The sequence below is a fragment of the Cucurbita pepo genome, chromosome LG20 (genome assembly GCF_002806865.2).
Source record: "Cucurbita pepo subsp. pepo cultivar mu-cu-16 chromosome LG20, ASM280686v2, whole genome shotgun sequence".
Taxonomy (NCBI): domain Eukaryota; kingdom Viridiplantae; phylum Streptophyta; class Magnoliopsida; order Cucurbitales; family Cucurbitaceae; genus Cucurbita; species Cucurbita pepo.
This window is the reverse complement of record NC_036657.1, coordinates 1765446-1785606: the sequence shown is the minus strand read 5'-3', so window position 1 is coordinate 1785606 and position 20161 is coordinate 1765446. Positions and strand designations below refer to the sequence as shown.

The 20161-nt window shown below is 37.0% G+C and overlaps 3 protein-coding genes across 3 annotated transcripts; 2 read left to right on the top strand and 1 right to left on the bottom strand.

The window, feature by feature from the left end:
• Positions 1–459: 459 nt before the first annotated feature.
• On the top strand, positions 460–4452 carry LOC111783121 (probable inactive leucine-rich repeat receptor-like protein kinase At3g03770). The gene is made up of 8 exons (XM_023664008.1): positions 460–561; positions 741–2155; positions 2287–2420; positions 2627–2867; positions 2984–3183; positions 3255–3280; positions 3359–3470; positions 4019–4452. The coding sequence occupies exons 2-8, from the start codon at positions 799–801 to the stop codon at positions 4244–4246; spliced, it is 2298 nt and encodes a 765-aa protein (XP_023519776.1). The 5' UTR covers positions 460–561; positions 741–798; the 3' UTR covers positions 4247–4452.
• Positions 4453–7120: 2668 nt separating this feature from the next.
• LOC111782921 (argininosuccinate synthase, chloroplastic-like) lies at positions 7121–14599 on the bottom strand. The gene is made up of 10 exons (XM_023663771.1): positions 14389–14599; positions 14073–14131; positions 13882–13963; positions 13405–13546; positions 12946–12994; positions 12647–12829; positions 12370–12444; positions 12105–12290; positions 10042–10130; positions 7121–7848 (listed from the first exon to the last, which is right to left on the bottom strand). Exons 1-10 carry the CDS (start codon positions 14453–14455, stop codon positions 7296–7298), a joined length of 1485 nt encoding a protein of 494 aa, XP_023519539.1. The 5' UTR covers positions 14456–14599; the 3' UTR covers positions 7121–7295.
• Positions 14600–16063: 1464 nt separating this feature from the next.
• On the top strand, positions 16064–19516 carry LOC111782922 (cycloeucalenol cycloisomerase-like). The gene is made up of 8 exons (XM_023663772.1): positions 16064–16251; positions 16321–16466; positions 16810–16893; positions 17211–17252; positions 17688–17798; positions 17883–18074; positions 18377–18474; positions 19147–19516. The coding sequence occupies exons 1-8, from the start codon at positions 16242–16244 to the stop codon at positions 19328–19330; spliced, it is 867 nt and encodes a 288-aa protein (XP_023519540.1). The 5' UTR covers positions 16064–16241; the 3' UTR covers positions 19331–19516.
• The last annotated feature ends 645 nt before the right edge of the window (positions 19517–20161 follow it).

Genomic DNA, 20161 nt, shown 5'->3' with positions numbered 1-20161 from the left:
GTTTAGTCGCATTCCCAACTAAAACAAACCTGAAAAAAGTGAATAGTAATTTCATCTACCACGAGAACGAACAAAAAGAAAAAAGAATCCAAATATAAAGTCAACTTTATGGATTAGAAAACATCCTACATAAGCTTCAAAATTTTCTAACTATAAAAATGAATAAGAAAGAAGGCAAGATTAGATCCAAATTGTAAAGTATAATAATGGTGGACTGTTGGATTCCATTCACAGCCGAAGCCTCTCCTTTTGCTCGCAGCCCCCAGCTCAGAAAGACTGAGACTTTCCAACCCAACACAACACAACACAACACAACACCCATTCCTGCCAATTGCCATACCCCATTTTCCATTGCTTTCAAGACAGAGAAAGAGAGAGAAGCATGTGCTAGAACTAAATGTGTCCACTTCAGCTACCCCACTTTCGCATCATCACTTACTGCTTTGTGAATTTTCTTTTCGAATGACAGTTGTGAGAAGAGGAACACTATGCGTTGCTGCATTTCGCTTCAATAATGACTCCATTTGATAGGCCTCTCTTGTTTCTCTAACAATTTACTTGGTGGGTTTTACTTCTCTTCAATCCTCTTTGATGATTTATTTGTACTCTCTGTTTCAGTGTGGGAGTTCGAGACTGGCCACATCCCATCTTCAACTTTCTTCTTCTTCTTCTTCTTCTTCTTCTTCTTCTTCCGTTAATCACAATCATTGAGATTCACCATTTTGATGTTTCTGAAACAGAGACTACTTGAAGAAGAAGAAGAAGAAGCAGTCAAGATCATCGTCTGAAGAATCTTTCATGGGGAAGTATGATTTGTTGTTACTTCTCAGCTTTGTTTGGACTTTCGTATTTGCTGAAGCTTACCAATTGCAAGTCTCTCAAGCCCAAGTGCTTCTCCAGCTGAGGAAGCACTTGGAGTACCCAAAGCAATTGGAGTCATGGACTGATCACAGAGTAGATTTTTGCACACTATCTTTTCTTCCTCTTGTTAATGTCACATGCCAAGGCAGTGTGGTCACTGAGCTTAGAATTGCTGGTGATACTAAAGGCAAAGTTGACGAGTTCATTGGTTTTGCAATACCAAATCGAACTCTATCAGAGAGCTTCTCTCTTGATTCTTTCATCACCACTTTGACTAGACTAAACAGCTTGAGAGTTCTTAGTCTTGTGTCTTTGGGCATCTGGGGTCCACTTCCAGACAAAATCCATAGATTATCTTCACTTGAGTATCTAGATTTGAGCTCAAATTATCTCTTTGGTTCAATCCCACCTAAGATTTCTACTATGATGAAGCTTCAAACTCTCAAACTAGACGACAACTTCTTCAACGATACTGTACCTGACTGGTTTGATTCATTGTCTAGTTTGACGGTGCTGAGCTTGAAAAACAACAAGATAAAGGATTCATTTCCATCTTCAATCCTCAGCATTAGTACCCTTACTGAGCTTGTCATGTCTGGCAATTACATTTCTGGTGAATTACCAGATCTAAGTCCCTTACATGGCCTAACTGTACTGGACTTAAGCTGGAACAAAATAGATTCACCTCTGCCTCTGCTACCAAAGACAATGATCATGGTTTTACTCGGAAAAAACTCATTTTCAGGTGAGATTCCACAGCAATATGGCCAACTTAGTCAGCAACAACAGCTTGATATATCGTTCAATGCATTGACTGGCATCCCTCCTGCGACCATCTTCTCCTTGCCCAACATCAGCCACTTGAATCTTTCTTCCAATAAGTTATCTGGGTCGCTACCAATCAATCTGAGGTGTGGCAACATGATTCAGTTTGTTGATATATCTAACAATATGCTTACAGGAGGACTGCCTTCCTGCTTAGGCATTGAATCTGATAAACGAACTCTTAAGGTAGATGGGAATTGCTTATCTGTTAATGTAGGGAAACAGCATACGAAATCATATTGTGATACAAACCATATGCACCAGCACCAGGAGCAATCTAGAGCCAAAAATGCAGGAGTTTTAATGGGATTACTTCTTGGTATTTTGTTGTCAGTGCTTCTACTTTCTATTGGGGTTGTTTTATGTAGAAGATGTTGGCCTAGAGAAATATCAGAACAACATTTACTGCAGAAATCAGTTCAGGATAGTTCAGCAGCAGGGTTCGCATCCGAACTTCTAACAAGTGCTAGTAAGTCCAGTAAGAATTTCATTTGCAGTTATTTGTTTAGTGTACTGAGGAATGTGGAAGTTTGGAAAATTAGTAGACTTCCATGACTTCAAGATGTTTTACTTTACCATTTCAAAGTTTCCTTCTCACAGGGTTTGTTTCTCAAGCTGCAAAGTTGGGAATTCAAGGCCTTCCATTGTGTAGGACTTTTTCATTGGAGGAGATAAAAGAAGCTACAAGAAATTTTCATGACGCAACCATCATTGGTGATGGTTCATATGGGAAGGTAACATTCTAATCTTTAGTTTTGTTGCATGATGGTTCAACTTTATTGAAAATTGCTTGTAGTTGGCTTCCTTTTTTGTGAGTATTTCTTCTATTTGCAAGTTAAATGGTGAAATTCACCAAACAGGAAATATAGCCATAATTATATTACCTTGAAACCATCCTTTTACCCACCATGTATTTCAGCCTTCTTAATATGTTTTGTAGCTTTACAGAGGGAGGCTGGAGAATGGGACTCAAGTTGCCATAAGGTCCTTGCTTATATCAAAGAAATTTTCAATTAGAAATCTTAAGCTTAGGTTGGATATGCTTGGAAAGCTCAGGCACTCAAATTTGGTCTGCCTTTTGGGACACTGCATTGATGGAGATGGCCAAGACTTTAGTGACATCAAGGTCTTCCTTGTATCTGAACATGTTCCTAATGGAAGTTTTCGGACACATCTATCTGGTAATTTTTAAACATTTTCGAACTAAGATTCTATAAATATATTCAATTTTCACATTAACCTTTCCCTACCTGAGAGAAATACTTCTCTTTTTCCTTACAAATGATTGAACTTGTAGAGAAGGTTTTGAACTGGTCTGAAAGATTAGCAATTCTAATCAGTATTGCCAAGGCTGTGCACTTCCTGCATACTGGAGTTATTCCAGGTTTCTTCGACAACCAACTAAAGATCAACAATATCTTGATTGATGAGCATAATGTAGCAAAGTTAAGTGATTATGGATTGTCCATTATCTCAGAAGAACCAGCCAAATCTGTGGTAGGTAGGACTTGATTATTACTGTTGTTCATTGGTAAATGCTGATTACTTATGTTTTTTTGTTTGTGTAGGCAAAAGGAGAAGGCCCTCAAGCTTGGTAAGAATGATTTTTAATCATTTAGGCCCTTTTTTCCATGAAAATCAACTGTTCCTCACTTGAATTATCTATCCTCAGGCAAATGATGAACTTGAAGGATGATGTATATAGCTTTGGGTTTATACTACTAGAGGCACTTGTTGCACCTTCTGTTTCTACTAGAAAAGGCCCCTATATACTAAAGGAAATGGTAGGCCAAAAACTTTCTGATTACTGCTTTATTTACATTATACATAGTAGGCTGCTAAATTATAAAAATACTCTCAAGTTTGCCATTTGTTTCCTTATTCTTTCACAACGTTATAATATTACTCTTGTCCTTTCGTAAACATTTTGGAATAGAAATTCTCTAAAATTTCAGACAAAAGTTGGAGCTTAGAACAGGGTGGCAGTGGCCTAGAATAAGTGGCAATTCTAGTTTCCATTTTAGGTCACTGCCCCCACAATTCCATATCTCAATTTTTGTCCAAAATTCTAAAGGATTTCTAACATAAGGTTAGTTTTGAAATGTTTATGAAATGTCAAGGGTAATATTGCAACTTTTGAAAGAATAGGGGTAGTTTTGAAACAAATGGAAAAGTTCAGCTGTGGCTATCGAGGTGCACGAGAGGATCAAAATTAATTGATTATGGTAGTGCATCGGGCTTACGTAACAGAAAAAACAAACAAGGCTCTCAATGTTCCATTTCTTTGAACTATTTAGTTCAAAATGTCCTAAATGGCTTTCCATACATACAGATGAGTTTAAACAGCCAGGACGGACGACGGGGACTCATCGATCCAACCATTCTAGCTACTTGCTCGCAAGAGTCTCTATCAACCATTATTTCCCTAATGAACAAGTGTATTTCCCCAGAAATGAGTCGTCCATCCATGGAGGATGTTCTTTGGAACCTACAATATGCAAATCAAGTCCAAGATACCAGGGATGGTGATCAAAGATATAGTTCTGCATCACAACAATGATTTGTTTTTTTCTTCCTGAAGTTGTTTCATGAAATCAGCCTTTCTTCTGAAAGCAATAGATTCTCATAAGGCACGTTTTTTTTCAGTTTTTTTGTTTTTTAGAACTCCAATAAGAATAGATAGGTTTATATTTTGGACATGTCATCTCGACATTGATGTTAAAGTGTAAATCCACTCAAATATAAGAGCCCCATTTTTTAAGCTTCCACTTCTTCCCAAAAAGCTCTAGGTCCTAAGAATCTATGAAATAAAACTGTTGTCCAACTCTAGAGTAAACAACTAATGCGTTTAGCGAATTAAATAAGGTGCGACCCTCGGATATCAAAAACATTGATCTTGTAGTTCCTACAAAATCAAGAAGATGGTGTTAAGCCATGAATTTTCCTTCTTTTTATTGCATTTTGCTCAAGAGGTTGAAGGGACCTTATGCATCTACCTACTTGCAAGGGCCAACTCGATTCTCTTCTCTAAGGATCTAATGCCAGCTTAGAATCAGTTCAACTAATCCCATAGGAGAAATTGTACACTCTAATGAAATGTCGTAGGATTGTACGATTCATATCCCATATAGAGGTCACTATAATTGAGTTAAAATGTTTGAACTCAATACTTCCAATTCTAGTACATTTTTGGACAGCACTTTTTACTATCCATTTATTTTTCCGTTATAAAACATTTTCACATTTTATTAAATGCTTCTATTTTTCAGGAAATGAAATCCCAACTAACTATGATCAAGGGAAAAATTAATGATTTTTTCGGACGTTGAAGTTCGAACTCAGCAATGGCTCGAAGGTTTACCCACTATCTAAATTTGGTGAAACTATATAATGAAAAGAAAAATGGTTGAGAAATACTTTGCAATGATACAGTAGTAATGATGAAAAGCCAGATCATATATACACATAAAAGTACCTGCTCAGCATAGATTTGGAGTTCTTTCTTCCAGGCACCTTCTGAATCTAGTTCGTCAATAAGCCTTGAGGATTTACACCATCGTATGTAGAACAGAACGGAAGAACGGGAAGAAGAAGTACCCATATGATATTTAACGGAACAAAAGTTGACGCATCTGATATTCACGATCGGATCGATCATGGCAAGTTGATCAACAATCTTCTGCTGGAAAAAGGGGGAAACAATGATGGAGAACAGAGCCACTGTTAACCAGTAAACTTACTATTATGAAAGCCACGAATGATGCAGCGAACAATTTTGCAAAGCATGTGCTCATGGGGAATTATGTTCAGCTAAAATCCTCTGTCGCGTTTTCATAGAACACTTCCATTTTTCATCAAATAAGTAGTGATGAATTATTTAAAATCATATACACATCAAGTGTTAGATATATTTAACATCTGCGGTCATAGCTTAAATTTAATTATATCAATAGTTAAACATATATATGGTAAATCTGGTTTATAGACTCCTGGACATCAATTCTTGATATACAGAGTCACGAAGGCATTAAGAGCAGAGTTTCATATACGTAACGATGGTTAACTAGAAGCAAGACTCAAAACGGGAGTGAACCTTTTGTTTTCATAGCTGAAAGAAAGAATTTAAGGTGACACACGTATTGACATTCATGTAATTGAATATGAAAAGGAATAATCAAAGTTAAGAGAATGTCGTGTTGGAAAGAGGGATAGTGAAAGAGATAGGAATGGATAAAATAGATGGATGCTGCAGTGCTTTATTAATGTCTACTGACTTGATGCACTGTGATAATACACTGTGATAATCATATACACAATTCCACAACCAAGAAGGTGCTTGTAGCCAGTATCTATATACTACTGTGATAATCACATTCCTCAAAATCATCTGAACTCGTAATGAAATCTGAATTACGAAGACTTAAATCCAAAGAATAAGATCACGAACACGGCAAGCAACTATGGATTCAGAGCCGGAAAACGCAAAAACGCAAGACGTTTAAGCGCAAATTCCATGAAAAAGACGCCAAACATTGAAATGAAGCTACGAGTGTCGAGTTATACCTGTCTATATAAGAACGAGCGAGGGCTAAGTTCTTGGCGAACCAAGCTGTCCATGGAAATATGAGGAACTGCAAGCAGCCTGGAGAGCTTCTACGCATAAAGATGCTTCTTCGTGCGGGGGCTTCCAATGAACACAAACTCCAATTCTCTCGTCGGGACCGAGCCTTCCGAGTATCCAATGGGAGCTACCGCGAGGTGATCAAGTCGGGATTCGAGCTCTGCTCTGTAGTCGTAGCAGTAATATTCATAATCAAATTGTAGTTGAGCTGAAGAGGCGGAGGTCGCGGGAGAAATGAAATGTCTCAGACTGAAACAACGGAGCGGCGTCGCGGCGGCCTCAGAGACGCCGGCGATAGTTTAGGCCGTCAAACGGCGGAGAATGGCCATTGGGCCAATAGGTGAGGAGGTGGAATTAAGCATGTTACGCGAGCCCAAGATATCATACATTAGCCCAGCAATTTCATTCTCCTACCTTCCCAAAATACCCCTGGACTTCACCAGATTTTTCAATATTATGAATTATTTATTTATTTATTTTTTTAAACCCATAAAAAAAATTTAAGATTTACGCGCCAATGATAAAGTAAAGGGTAAAACATAATAAATTCCGTCCAAATTTTAATTTTGGGTTTATCTAAAATACAATTTTTTTTTTTAATTTGTTAAAAAACTATTAAACATAAAAATTAAAATTTTAGTGAAATAGTTAAAATACCAAATAAACACGAACTCAGAAATTTAGTGATTACACTTTATTTTAATATAAAATAAATAAATAAATTATTTTTAATATAAATAAATAGTTAAAATACCAAATAAATCAATTACAATAAATAAATAAATATATATATATATCAATTATATGACGAGCAACATGCAAGGGCATTTATGTCACATTACCCATCTCATTAATGAATAATAAATCTATTTCATAAACACAGTTTTTTTCCGCCTAAGAAAACTATAAAAACTTGAAAATACCAATCTAGCCTAGAACGCATATTGTTCATCAAAACAATCCATCGGTAATAAGAGGGGGGGATGGATCAGATGTCCTTATGGAGCATTGCCCGGACTCTGGTCGGAAGGCCATAAAGGCGGATGAAACCGGCGGCATCCGCCTGATTGTAGATCTGCCCATTTTCAAAGGAAGAGATGTCCTCCCTGTAAAGACTGTATTGACTTCGCCGGCTGACCACATGGACGGAGCCCTTGTACAGCTTGAGGGTGACGGAGCCGGTGGTGGTCTCTGTGATCTTCTCCATGAAAGCATCCATGGATTCACGAAGAGGGTCGAACCATCGGCCTGCATAAACCAACTCTGCATATTTGAGGGCCAGTGAATCTTTCACTTGAATAGTCTCCCGGTCAAGAGTTAGAGACTCGAGCTCACGGGTGGCTGCGAAAAGGATGGTTCCTCCTGGAGTTTCATAGACACCTCGACTTTTCATGCCCACGAGACGATTTTCGACCATGTCGATTCTTCCAATTCCGTGTTTTCCACCCATTTCGTTTACTTTGGTCAGAAGAGAGGCTGGTGAAAGAACCTCGCCATTGATGGAAACTGGGAGACCTCCTACGATTCCTATTTCCACATATCTGCAGAAGATAACATGTTGAGCTTGTTGAACAGAAAATGGAAAACACCCACCAAATAGACTAATAAGGTAATGCCAACAAATTATGCAAACAAAATGAGTTGAGAAATTGTTCTCTTTTGGATATTGGACCATTTGAAGTACCTCTCTTTTTCATACTATTTTAATTTTCCAGCTGCGTAGCAAAAAATGAACTTGGTTTTATAATGACCTCAACCAACTGTGGTTGATAAATTTTTAAATAATTGGAAGACGGATTCAAGAATAAAATCATTATTGCAAAGATTATTTCCAGCTATTTCGAGAAAAAGAAGTTTACTCGGGTTCGTTTGGTGCATCTTCTGGATCTGTAGAAATCATATACATGTCCTTTTTAGGTTCGTTTGCTGGATCCTCCAAAACGTCCCCCTTCAGTTATAATGCACAAGAGAGCATCAGCAAGAGATAAAATTCATAAAGATGTTAAAATCCACCTAGTTTCTTGATACATCCTAGAAGAGAATCGTCACTTAGGTTGATTTCAACTTGATAGGCGAACAATCTCTACCCCCCGAAAAAAAGTGTATATCACCATTACCTCATGACTAAGATGAATCGATCAATACTAATAACCGTTGCCTCATGACTAACTAAGATGAATCGACCAATACTAATAACCGTTTCCTCATGACTAAGATGAATCGACCAATACTAATAACCGTTGCCTCATGACTAAGATGAATCGATCAATACTAATAACCATGGTCTCATGACTAATAAGATGAATCGATCAATACTAATAACCATGGCCTCATGACTAAGATGAATCGATCAATACTAATAAGCATTACCTCATGACTAAGATGCCACAAGTTCCGGTCTCGGCTGTAAATTGATTTCTTTGTCACTGGAACAGGTACATTATGCTTCTTGGCATACTCAATAGCATCTTCTCTTCCAGTAATATCCCATTCCCTCCAGGGTGCCACCACGTTTAGATTAGGATTTAAAGCAAAGAAGGCCAACTCAAAGCGTACCTTGAAAGATATGCAGTACCAATTGTATTCATCAAGGAAAATAGTATGCTCATATCCAAATCACAGTGTACGGACATACCTGATCATTTCCTTTCCCAGTGCATCCATGAGAAACAGCATCAGCTCCAACTTCTTTGGCAACATCCACCATGGCCTATGTTTTCCAAATATCAAAATAAGGGAAAAGGAAGGAATTACTAAATACCCAAACAAATAAGAACCATGAACGTGACAAACGTGATTGGAGCTTACAAGTCTTAGAACCTTAAATTCATTTATTGTTGGGAAATTCACATCGCTAATATAACTTTAGAAGCAAGGACTACGAGCGACAATGCTCTATAAGTTAGACTTACCTTTGCAATGACTGGACGGGCCATTGATGTCCCAAGCAGGTATTTTCTTTCATAAACTGCACCAGCACGTAAGCAAGGAAATATATAGTCTCTAACAAATTCTTCCTTCAAGTCCTTCACCACCAATTGACAAGCTCCACTTGCTCTAGCCTTCTTTTCCAAGCCTTCCAATTCCATTACGCCCTACAGGTTTAAGACACACAAAGAGATGCAAAAATGTAAATTTCACTGGGTTGTTGGTCAAGTAGGCTATCCTAAAAAAAACCCACAAAACTAGTTCACCTATGCTAATTACTTACTTGACCAACATCTGCCGTAAAACATACAACTTCGCAGCCATAATTCTCCCTGCAATAAATACAATAATTAATGCCCATAGGAAGGAATAATTCAGAAGCAGTGAAAGTAGATACTAGAAATACTGCACAAATCCCCAAAGAGGAATGCAGAAGGAGATGACATAGAAAGAACAACTAAAAGCTANCGATTCCTATTTCCACATATCTGCAGAAGATAACATGTTGAGCTTGTTGAACAGAAAATGGAAAACACCCACCAAATAGACTAATAAGGTAATGCCAACAAATTATGCAAACAAAATGAGTTGAGAAATTGTTCTCTTTTGGATATTGGACCATTTGAAGTACCTCTCTTTTTCATACTATTTTAATTTTCCAGCTGCGTAGCAAAAAATGAACTTGGTTTTATAATGACCTCAACCAACTGTGGTTGATAAATTTTTAAATAATTGGAAGACGGATTCAAGAATAAAATCATTATTGCAAAGATTATTTCCAGCTATTTCGAGAAAAAGAAGTTTACTCGGGTTCGTTTGGTGCATCTTCTGGATCTGTAGAAATCATATACATGTCCTTTTTAGGTTCGTTTGCTGGATCCTCCAAAACGTCCCCCTTCAGTTATAATGCACAAGAGAGCATCAGCAAGAGATAAAATTCATAAAGATGTTAAAATCCACCTAGTTTCTTGATACATCCTAGAAGAGAATCGTCACTTAGGTTGATTTCAACTTGATAGGCGAACAATCTCTACCCCCCGAAAAAAAGTGTATATCACCATTACCTCATGACTAAGATGAATCGATCAATACTAATAACCGTTGCCTCATGACTAACTAAGATGAATCGACCAATACTAATAACCGTTTCCTCATGACTAAGATGAATCGACCAATACTAATAACCGTTGCCTCATGACTAAGATGAATCGATCAATACTAATAACCATGGTCTCATGACTAATAAGATGAATCGATCAATACTAATAACCATGGCCTCATGACTAAGATGAATCGATCAATACTAATAAGCATTACCTCATGACTAAGATGCCACAAGTTCCGGTCTCGGCTGTAAATTGATTTCTTTGTCACTGGAACAGGTACATTATGCTTCTTGGCATACTCAATAGCATCTTCTCTTCCAGTAATATCCCATTCCCTCCAGGGTGCCACCACGTTTAGATTAGGATTTAAAGCAAAGAAGGCCAACTCAAAGCGTACCTTGAAAGATATGCAGTACCAATTGTATTCATCAAGGAAAATAGTATGCTCATATCCAAATCACAGTGTACGGACATACCTGATCATTTCCTTTCCCAGTGCATCCATGAGAAACAGCATCAGCTCCAACTTCTTTGGCAACATCCACCATGGCCTATGTTTTCCAAATATCAAAATAAGGGAAAAGGAAGGAATTACTAAATACCCAAACAAATAAGAACCATGAACGTGACAAACGTGATTGGAGCTTACAAGTCTTAGAACCTTAAATTCATTTATTGTTGGGAAATTCACATCGCTAATATAACTTTAGAAGCAAGGACTACGAGCGACAATGCTCTATAAGTTAGACTTACCTTTGCAATGACTGGACGGGCCATTGATGTCCCAAGCAGGTATTTTCTTTCATAAACTGCACCAGCACGTAAGCAAGGAAATATATAGTCTCTAACAAATTCTTCCTTCAAGTCCTTCACCACCAATTGACAAGCTCCACTTGCTCTAGCCTTCTTTTCCAAGCCTTCCAATTCCATTACGCCCTACAGGTTTAAGACACACAAAGAGATGCAAAAATGTAAATTTCACTGGGTTGTTGGTCAAGTAGGCTATCCTAAAAAAAACCCACAAAACTAGTTCACCTATGCTAATTACTTACTTGACCAACATCTGCCGTAAAACATACAACTTCGCAGCCATAATTCTCCCTGCAATAAATACAATAATTAATGCCCATAGGAAGGAATAATTCAGAAGCAGTGAAAGTAGATACTAGAAATACTGCACAAATCCCCAAAGAGGAATGCAGAAGGAGATGACATAGAAAGAACAACTAAAAGCTAAAAAAAAAACCACGAAATACAAGGGAAAGGGAAGTGTTGTAACTCAAAAAAAGTCAATTTACAGGGTAGGGTTGGGTTGCGAAATTTTTTTGGTTGGGTTGGGTTACCAATCCAACCATCCGAACTTTTAGATTGGTCCAAAAAAATCCCTCAATCCAACCCGGACCATGTACTAATGATGTTAAAAACTAGTTCCCACAATTACAATACCCACTCCCAAAAGAAGGAAGAAATAAGGTACCTACTCTGCAACATTGAAAAAAATGAAGGCCTACCTCAACCAGGGAACGATGACTGATGTATCTAAGCCACCACTGTAGGCCAGAACAACCTTATTCAACTGCCCACGCAAACCTCTAGTTGTTATACCATTGGTTGTTTCTATCTCTCTCTCGCTCTGCAATATTGCCTGAATAACTGGATCCATTCAAAAGTAAAGNGTCTCATGACTAATAAGATGAATCGATCAATACTAATAACCATGGCCTCATGACTAAGATGAATCGATCAATACTAATAAGCATTACCTCATGACTAAGATGCCACAAGTTCCGGTCTCGGCTGTAAATTGATTTCTTTGTCACTGGAACAGGTACATTATGCTTCTTGGCATACTCAATAGCATCTTCTCTTCCAGTAATATCCCATTCCCTCCAGGGTGCCACCACGTTTAGATTAGGATTTAAAGCAAAGAAGGCCAACTCAAAGCGTACCTTGAAAGATATGCAGTACCAATTGTATTCATCAAGGAAAATAGTATGCTCATATCCAAATCACAGTGTACGGACATACCTGATCATTTCCTTTCCCAGTGCATCCATGAGAAACAGCATCAGCTCCAACTTCTTTGGCAACATCCACCATGGCCTATGTTTTCCAAATATCAAAATAAGGGAAAAGGAAGGAATTACTAAATACCCAAACAAATAAGAACCATGAACGTGACAAACGTGATTGGAGCTTACAAGTCTTAGAACCTTAAATTCATTTATTGTTGGGAAATTCACATCGCTAATATAACTTTAGAAGCAAGGACTACGAGCGACAATGCTCTATAAGTTAGACTTACCTTTGCAATGACTGGACGGGCCATTGATGTCCCAAGCAGGTATTTTCTTTCATAAACTGCACCAGCACGTAAGCAAGGAAATATATAGTCTCTAACAAATTCTTCCTTCAAGTCCTTCACCACCAATTGACAAGCTCCACTTGCTCTAGCCTTCTTTTCCAAGCCTTCCAATTCCATTACGCCCTACAGGTTTAAGACACACAAAGAGATGCAAAAATGTAAATTTCACTGGGTTGTTGGTCAAGTAGGCTATCCTAAAAAAAACCCACAAAACTAGTTCACCTATGCTAATTACTTACTTGACCAACATCTGCCGTAAAACATACAACTTCGCAGCCATAATTCTCCCTGCAATAAATACAATAATTAATGCCCATAGGAAGGAATAATTCAGAAGCAGTGAAAGTAGATACTAGAAATACTGCACAAATCCCCAAAGAGGAATGCAGAAGGAGATGACATAGAAAGAACAACTAAAAGCTAAAAAAAAAACCACGAAATACAAGGGAAAGGGAAGTGTTGTAACTCAAAAAAAGTCAATTTACAGGGTAGGGTTGGGTTGCGAAATTTTTTTGGTTGGGTTGGGTTACCAATCCAACCATCCGAACTTTTAGATTGGTCCAAAAAAATCCCTCAATCCAACCCGGACCATGTACTAATGATGTTAAAAACTAGTTCCCACAATTACAATACCCACTCCCAAAAGAAGGAAGAAATAAGGTACCTACTCTGCAACATTGAAAAAAATGAAGGCCTACCTCAACCAGGGAACGATGACTGATGTATCTAAGCCACCACTGTAGGCCAGAACAACCTTATTCAACTGCCCACGCAAACCTCTAGTTGTTATACCATTGGTTGTTTCTATCTCTCTCTCGCTCTGCAATATTGCCTGAATAACTGGATCCATTCAAAAGTAAAGGATAAAAGTTTCATCAACTCGATAGAAGGAAAAAACACAAAAACCCATCTTAAAAAGCATCTAAATCACAGGGCTAAAACATTAGAACAAAATCACTATTAAAAAGACACTGAATCCCACTTGACTGATGCTCTTCTAAAGTAAATATAAACACGACTGCGAATAAAATTACTATCTGTATAAATCGTACTAACAGAATGACTCCATGATTAAAAGCTCGATCCGATAAAACTCTCAACGCTTCTCCAACCGACTGAACAAAACTACCCGGGGAGGGAATTAAGCGCAGACCAAGCAACAAAGGGAACCTCACCGCTTTTCTTATTCGACCGCAGAACACTGGCCCTGTTACAAGCTATGCTATTGCCATGGATTTCAGACGCTTTGGCACCCAGCTGCAGCCACAAATGCAATAGAATAAGTCCAAGAATCAGATAAAACAGGCCGGAATTAATAAAAAAAATCATGTAAGAATAGAAGGGAGAGCATTATTGATTCAAATGCCTCTTGAAATGAATGCAACTTCGTCGGGCCAGATATCCTGCAGTAACTCGCCACTGACTCTGAAAAATAGAAACAAAAATGCAATCTAAGATGACGCATTTTAACAACCACAGACCATGACTCAATCGAATCATATTTTCTCCACCATCGACATAAGACTAGTCCATTCATCTCCCCGAAAGAACAATTACAGAGTAGCCAGAAACTCGGATGAACAAATAAAAATAGTTACCATAAACAAATCCATTCATTCCCGTTCCCATTTCAAATCTTATTCTTCGAACGACAGAAAACATAAGATTTCAAACGAAAATACCTGCTTTGGATGGGTGAAACCCGCCGGGAGCAGTTGAGAACAGAGAACCACCCATTAACTGAGCCATAGCGATGGCGGCGATTGTCGTGATGTGTTCACAAGCCTCTGAGATTAACAAACAGCCTTCTGCCAAACAGCTCTCTGAAAATGGCTAAGACGCTAGGGTTTAAAACAAGCGACGGCCGTATTAGAGGCGATCTAATGAACAATGAAATAGCTATTAACATTATAGCTACGCGTCTCTTTCTCACGTAATTCATTTTCAACGGACGATTAATCGGCTCTCCAACGACACTGGAGATTCTAACCCGTAGACCAATATTATTTGATAAATAATTTCCCACTTTTTTTTTTTTTTTTAAATTTAATTTCTCTCTTATTTTCTTAATTAAATTTGGCGCTAATTTTTTCTTTTTTAAAAATATTCTATAATTATCACAAAAAAGATGCTTAATTAATTAATTAATTGATCAATTAATTAATTATAATAATCATTATATTAAAAATGTCCCCATCCATTTTACATTTGCCACTTGGAATCTTTGTCAGTTGACAGCTTTTGTTCTTTGGATTTTCTCTTTTTGTTTGCCACGTAATTAGAATCTTATATAATCTATAATGGGTGGTACCCAAAAGCGATTCACATGATAACGGCGAGCGGGGTGGGAGCAGCCTAAACTGTGAAAACGGGGTTGTGGGAAAGCAATACAACCGTCATTGTAATGACCCAGTTTCACCGCTAGTAGATATTGTCCTCTTTGAGCTTTCCCTTTCGGGCTTCCCCTCAAGGCTTTAAAAAGCATTTGTTAGGGGAAGGTTTCCACACTCTTATAAATGATGGTTTGTTCTCCTCTCCAACCAATGTGAGACATCACAGTCGTGTTGCAAGTCAAAGCAGTGTAATGATTCACTCTATATGGTGACAGTTCAGTAGTCGAAAGCTTCACTAGGTGAGATTCTACATCAGTTGAAGAGGGGAACGAAGCTTCTTGTTAGTAGATGTGTTTTAAAATCGTGAGGTTGACGGTTATGTATAATAGGCAAAAGCGAACAATATCTGTTAGCAGTGCACTTAGGCTATTACAATTACACTCTGACCCGAGTAACATGGGGCACGTGAAATCCCATGTGAATTAGTAAGAATCAGTTTATATAGCTAAATACTCGTAGGTGAGTGGTACAGCGAGGGAAAGGTGAAAACACATAATCTTGAATTTTAATAATTAAATTAATTTTCGTTATTTTATGGATGGATTAAATTAAATGTTATTCATATTTATGTGTAATTAAAATTAAAAAAAAAAGTTTTAAGATTTTTTTTTTCATAGATCTGAAATAATACTTGAAAGTTCATTAATATTTATGTCTTAATTAATCAATTAACTCATATTTTAATAAATAGATATAAATTAATTGATGATAACTAATAAAATTTAATATATCTTTTTTAATAAAAAATTATTTAACTATATTTAATAACTGGCTAATTTATAAATAGTGTCAATAAATACTCAATTATCATATTTTTATATAAAATTATTTAAATTAATTAAATCAATTAAAAAATTGGAGAGAAAAATAAAAAATAAAAAATAAAAATAGCCGTACTGGTTTTGTAATTATTATCAGGTACGTGAATATTAATTAAAAATTTAGAGTAACAATTAAAGTAGAAATGAGTAGCCATTAGAGTGGTGAAGTTTTTGTATTTAAATGGAAGCCGGCACTCCCAGGTCTCCGATTTGTGCTGTCAATCTTGGAATTTTCGGAAACGATTCAGTCCTCGATTTTCTCTGATTCAGTTGGAGAATTTCAAGCCTAGATCTATCAGTTTAGATCTTAATCACTCTCTAATGGCCGCCGGTAATTTTGCAATTCTCAGAATTTTAGCCTTCGTTTTCTCTCTATGACACTGTTCTTACCAATGTCCAGGTCGTCGGTCCGCCCGCAATCAGTCTTCAAGTTTATGGTTGTCATCAAACCCTAGCAAGAGATGGGGAGAAGTGTTCTTTCTTTCATATACTCCATTTTGGCTCACTCTTTGCTTGGGGATTGTGGTTCCTTTTAAACTCTACGAGGTGTGCACGCGTGAACTCTGCTTTTAATTTGTGCGAAATTAGGCTAATTATACTGGTTCTTTTAATTGATGTTGATGCATTTTGATGGATGGTGGTGGAGGGGGATTGAGAATCCTGAATGAGTGAACTGAGCAGAAATTTCTCAATCCTTGTCTAGATTTTATCTTCTTTCTGTTCACATTTGGATGGGGTTTGAAGAAGTCAGCGAAGAAGAAATGGTTTATAAATCTGGGGATGTGACAACTTTCAAACTAAAATTCTGTATTTAGTTGATAATTTGCCTTTGCTTGATGAGTGTCATTCAAGAACAGTGACGTGCGAACTGTTTTTCTTGGATTGGCAGAGTTTTACTGAATTGGAATATTTGCTTCTTGGATTAGTAGCAGCACTTCCTTCCTTCTTGATACCGGTGGTGTGGCCTGGAGAGGTATAATTTACTAGCTCTTCATTTTTTATTTTATGTTTTTCCCATTTCTATGATCCTTGAACCTAAATTTATTTACATGTTTGTTTATGGGCACTAATGGATCGCAAGTTAACTGATTGCGCATCCAACCATTAGTTAATTAATATAGATCCAGATGATTTGTTTCTGTCTAAGACCGATGTGAAACTGAATATTAGTCACACACACACACACAAAAAATCTAGTCAGAAGGAAGACTTGTCAATTCATCTCCTGTAACTTGAGATGCACAAAGTAACGAAGGCGAAGTGATCTTATTTACTTGGAATTGGTTGCAGGCTGACCGCTCTTTGCCGTGGAAAGAGCGTTATTGGGTAAAGGTTAGTTTTCTACCTTTTGTGTGTGTATTACTCTGTTTTTGCAATTATGCATTTCAGAAGAAGCAGCTATATCATCAAAGTTGATTAATTTTGATAAATTAAAAGTTGTTTCTTGGGCTACAATCATTCTTTTTCCACTTAAATCCTGCCTTTTCATGGCCACAATCTATTTCATCAACCTCTTATCTGGTACTTTTTCATTCTGGAGTACATTTATACTGTAGATGAAATCAACATGATAACAATGCAAATTTCCAGAGAAATAACACTTAGCCGTCCTGATTTTGAGTTTGGAGGGGCTGTGTAAATTGTAAAATATTCCGGCTCAGTTCGCTCAGTTCCATATAATCCAATCCCCATAAGTGTTGCCAGTCAGTTTTTCAATGTGGTCAGTTCCTAAACTCTACATGATTATCTTTTTCTTCTTTGTGGCAGGCTAGTCTTTGGATAGTAATATTCAGCTATGTTGGAAACTACTTTTGGACCCACTACTTTTTCACTGTTTTGGGGGCATCTTATACCTTTCCATCATGGAGAATGAACAATGTAAGCATGACAATTGGAAGGAAAAGTAAAAAAAGAGCAAAGATTGATTGCTTCTATTTCTGATAAATGATTTGCTAATCATAGGTACCACATACGACCTTTCTTCTTACGCACGTCTGCTTTCTTTTCTATCACGTTACATCAAACATGACTCTTCGGAGACTTCGGCATTCTATTGCTGACCTACCAGAGAATATTCAATGGGTTATGCTGGGGGCATGGATTCTGGCACTCTCATACTTCATCGCATACTTGGAAACTGTCGCAATTTCTAATGTAATGACCATCATTCTCCTCTTGTGTTGTCGATAAATATCTTGTCAATCTGTCTCCTCATGCGTTTGGTGTTAAAAGTTATTTGAACTGTCAAGGATCGAGAACTTCAGCATGTTTCTATAGAACTATTTCCACAAAACATCTGCTGTTCTTACCGATCGATCATTCTTTTCTGTTGTATTTTTTCTCGCATTCCTTATTCATTTTTAATAACTTCAATAATCTGAAGTTTTATTATTAACATTGAAGAAGTTATTCATGCCCATTAATTTTGATACACATCTTCCTTTGAGCCTGTGCAGTTCCCTTACTACCAGTTTGTGGATCGGGCTTCAATGTACAAAGTTGGCTCTTTGTTTTATGCCATCTACTTCTTCGTCAGCTTCCCAATGTTCATGAGGTAAGATTCTCAATCGTAGTGCCTTAATATGTATGGACCAGTTTGCTTCTAATAAGTAGAAACCACATACAAGTCTGCCATTTTCCCTCCATGACACTATCCCCTACACAAACTAGACAAGGGAAGAAAGACAATGGAGTTTCAAAACTTATCATTTTGCGGACATTTAACTTTCTATGATTGCTCTGAATCACCTTGTGTAGTTGTTACGCTGCTGTTGCCTTTTGTATTCCCCCATAACATGCATGAACTTCTGTAGTATATCGACATTTATCTTATCCCAGTAGTTTGTCCCATGGTGTTAGTTCAGATGACTTTCACTTGTAGACCAGATTAGGCCCCAAGTAGGTTATGGATGCGGTCGGACTTTCGTGGATCTATTACCACCCATTAAGTCGGCTGCAATTTCATTAGGATATCCAATACATATGAAGCCACAAGGGGTTATGAAGCATGCTAGCAGAGGAAAAGTCCTATGAAAAATGGGCATCTTGGAGACTCAAATTCACCAAGCAGATTAGTTTGATAGGAAACATATCCTTCAGATTATTAAGTAGGGTAACATAATTCAAGGCCATCTCCTGCTTGAAACTTGAAGAAATTGAATTGTATTGAGGAACAGAATGAGTTTGTTTCTAATATCTCTCGATCATGTTGAATCCGTACAAACAGGATTGACGAGAAGCCTGGTGATCTTTGGGACTTGCCAAGAGTGGCCGTTGATTCTCTAGGAGCAGCAATGTTGGTGACAATAGTACTTGATCTATGGCGCATCTTCCTTGGGCCTATTGTACCACTTCCCATAAAGCAATGCAATGAACCAGGGCTGCCATGGTTTCTTGGACAAACCAAATGATGCTCTCAGCATTTATGCTTCTGCGAATGACTCCGTCTTGTGTTGTACTATACATAGTTTATTGTGGTAGTTTTTGTTATCTTTTTGGACAATCTTAGACTTAATTTGGTTAGATACTTTTGATCAATGATTCCTTCTACTACTGCAACATTATTTTATTAATATTGTCGAGCTTTTATTACTCTTCGATCATTGACTAAAGCGAAATTTTGTAATGTGTTAGGGCATCCCATTAGTAAGCCGACCTGAATCGATTCGTCGGATTTCTTTTTAAAAAGGTTAAATTCGTAATTATCGGAGCTTTTATAACAATTTAATAACAATTATGGAAAAAGTTAAATTCGCAATTATTAGGAGATTTTAACCATTTAATAACAGTGTGAGTTGTTATCAAATACTTTGACTCTACTATATTAATTGCATCTAATAACATTTTTACCGATTTTATTTAATTTTCTGGCTTAATTTTATCTAGTATCAAGAAAGATTGTATATATCTTATTTGTCCAAATGTCCTATCTTTTTTTAAAAAATTGTTGAACAAATGAAACATTTAAACACAAAATCGACAATTTAAATACCTATTGGGTAATAAAATTGAAAGTTAAATATTTATTACCCATTTCAAAATTAAGAGATCTATGAAAATAAAACTTCAAGAACTAACTTATTAGGCATTTTTTGTTTTAAATTTAGAGATTAAATATGAAATTTAACCCGATTTAGAGTACTGTAAAAGCATCTTGTGTCCTAATCTCCCTCGCTTTCTACATTTGTTACAAATTGAATACAAAAAAAAAAAAAAAAAAAAAAAAAAAAAAAAAAAAAAAA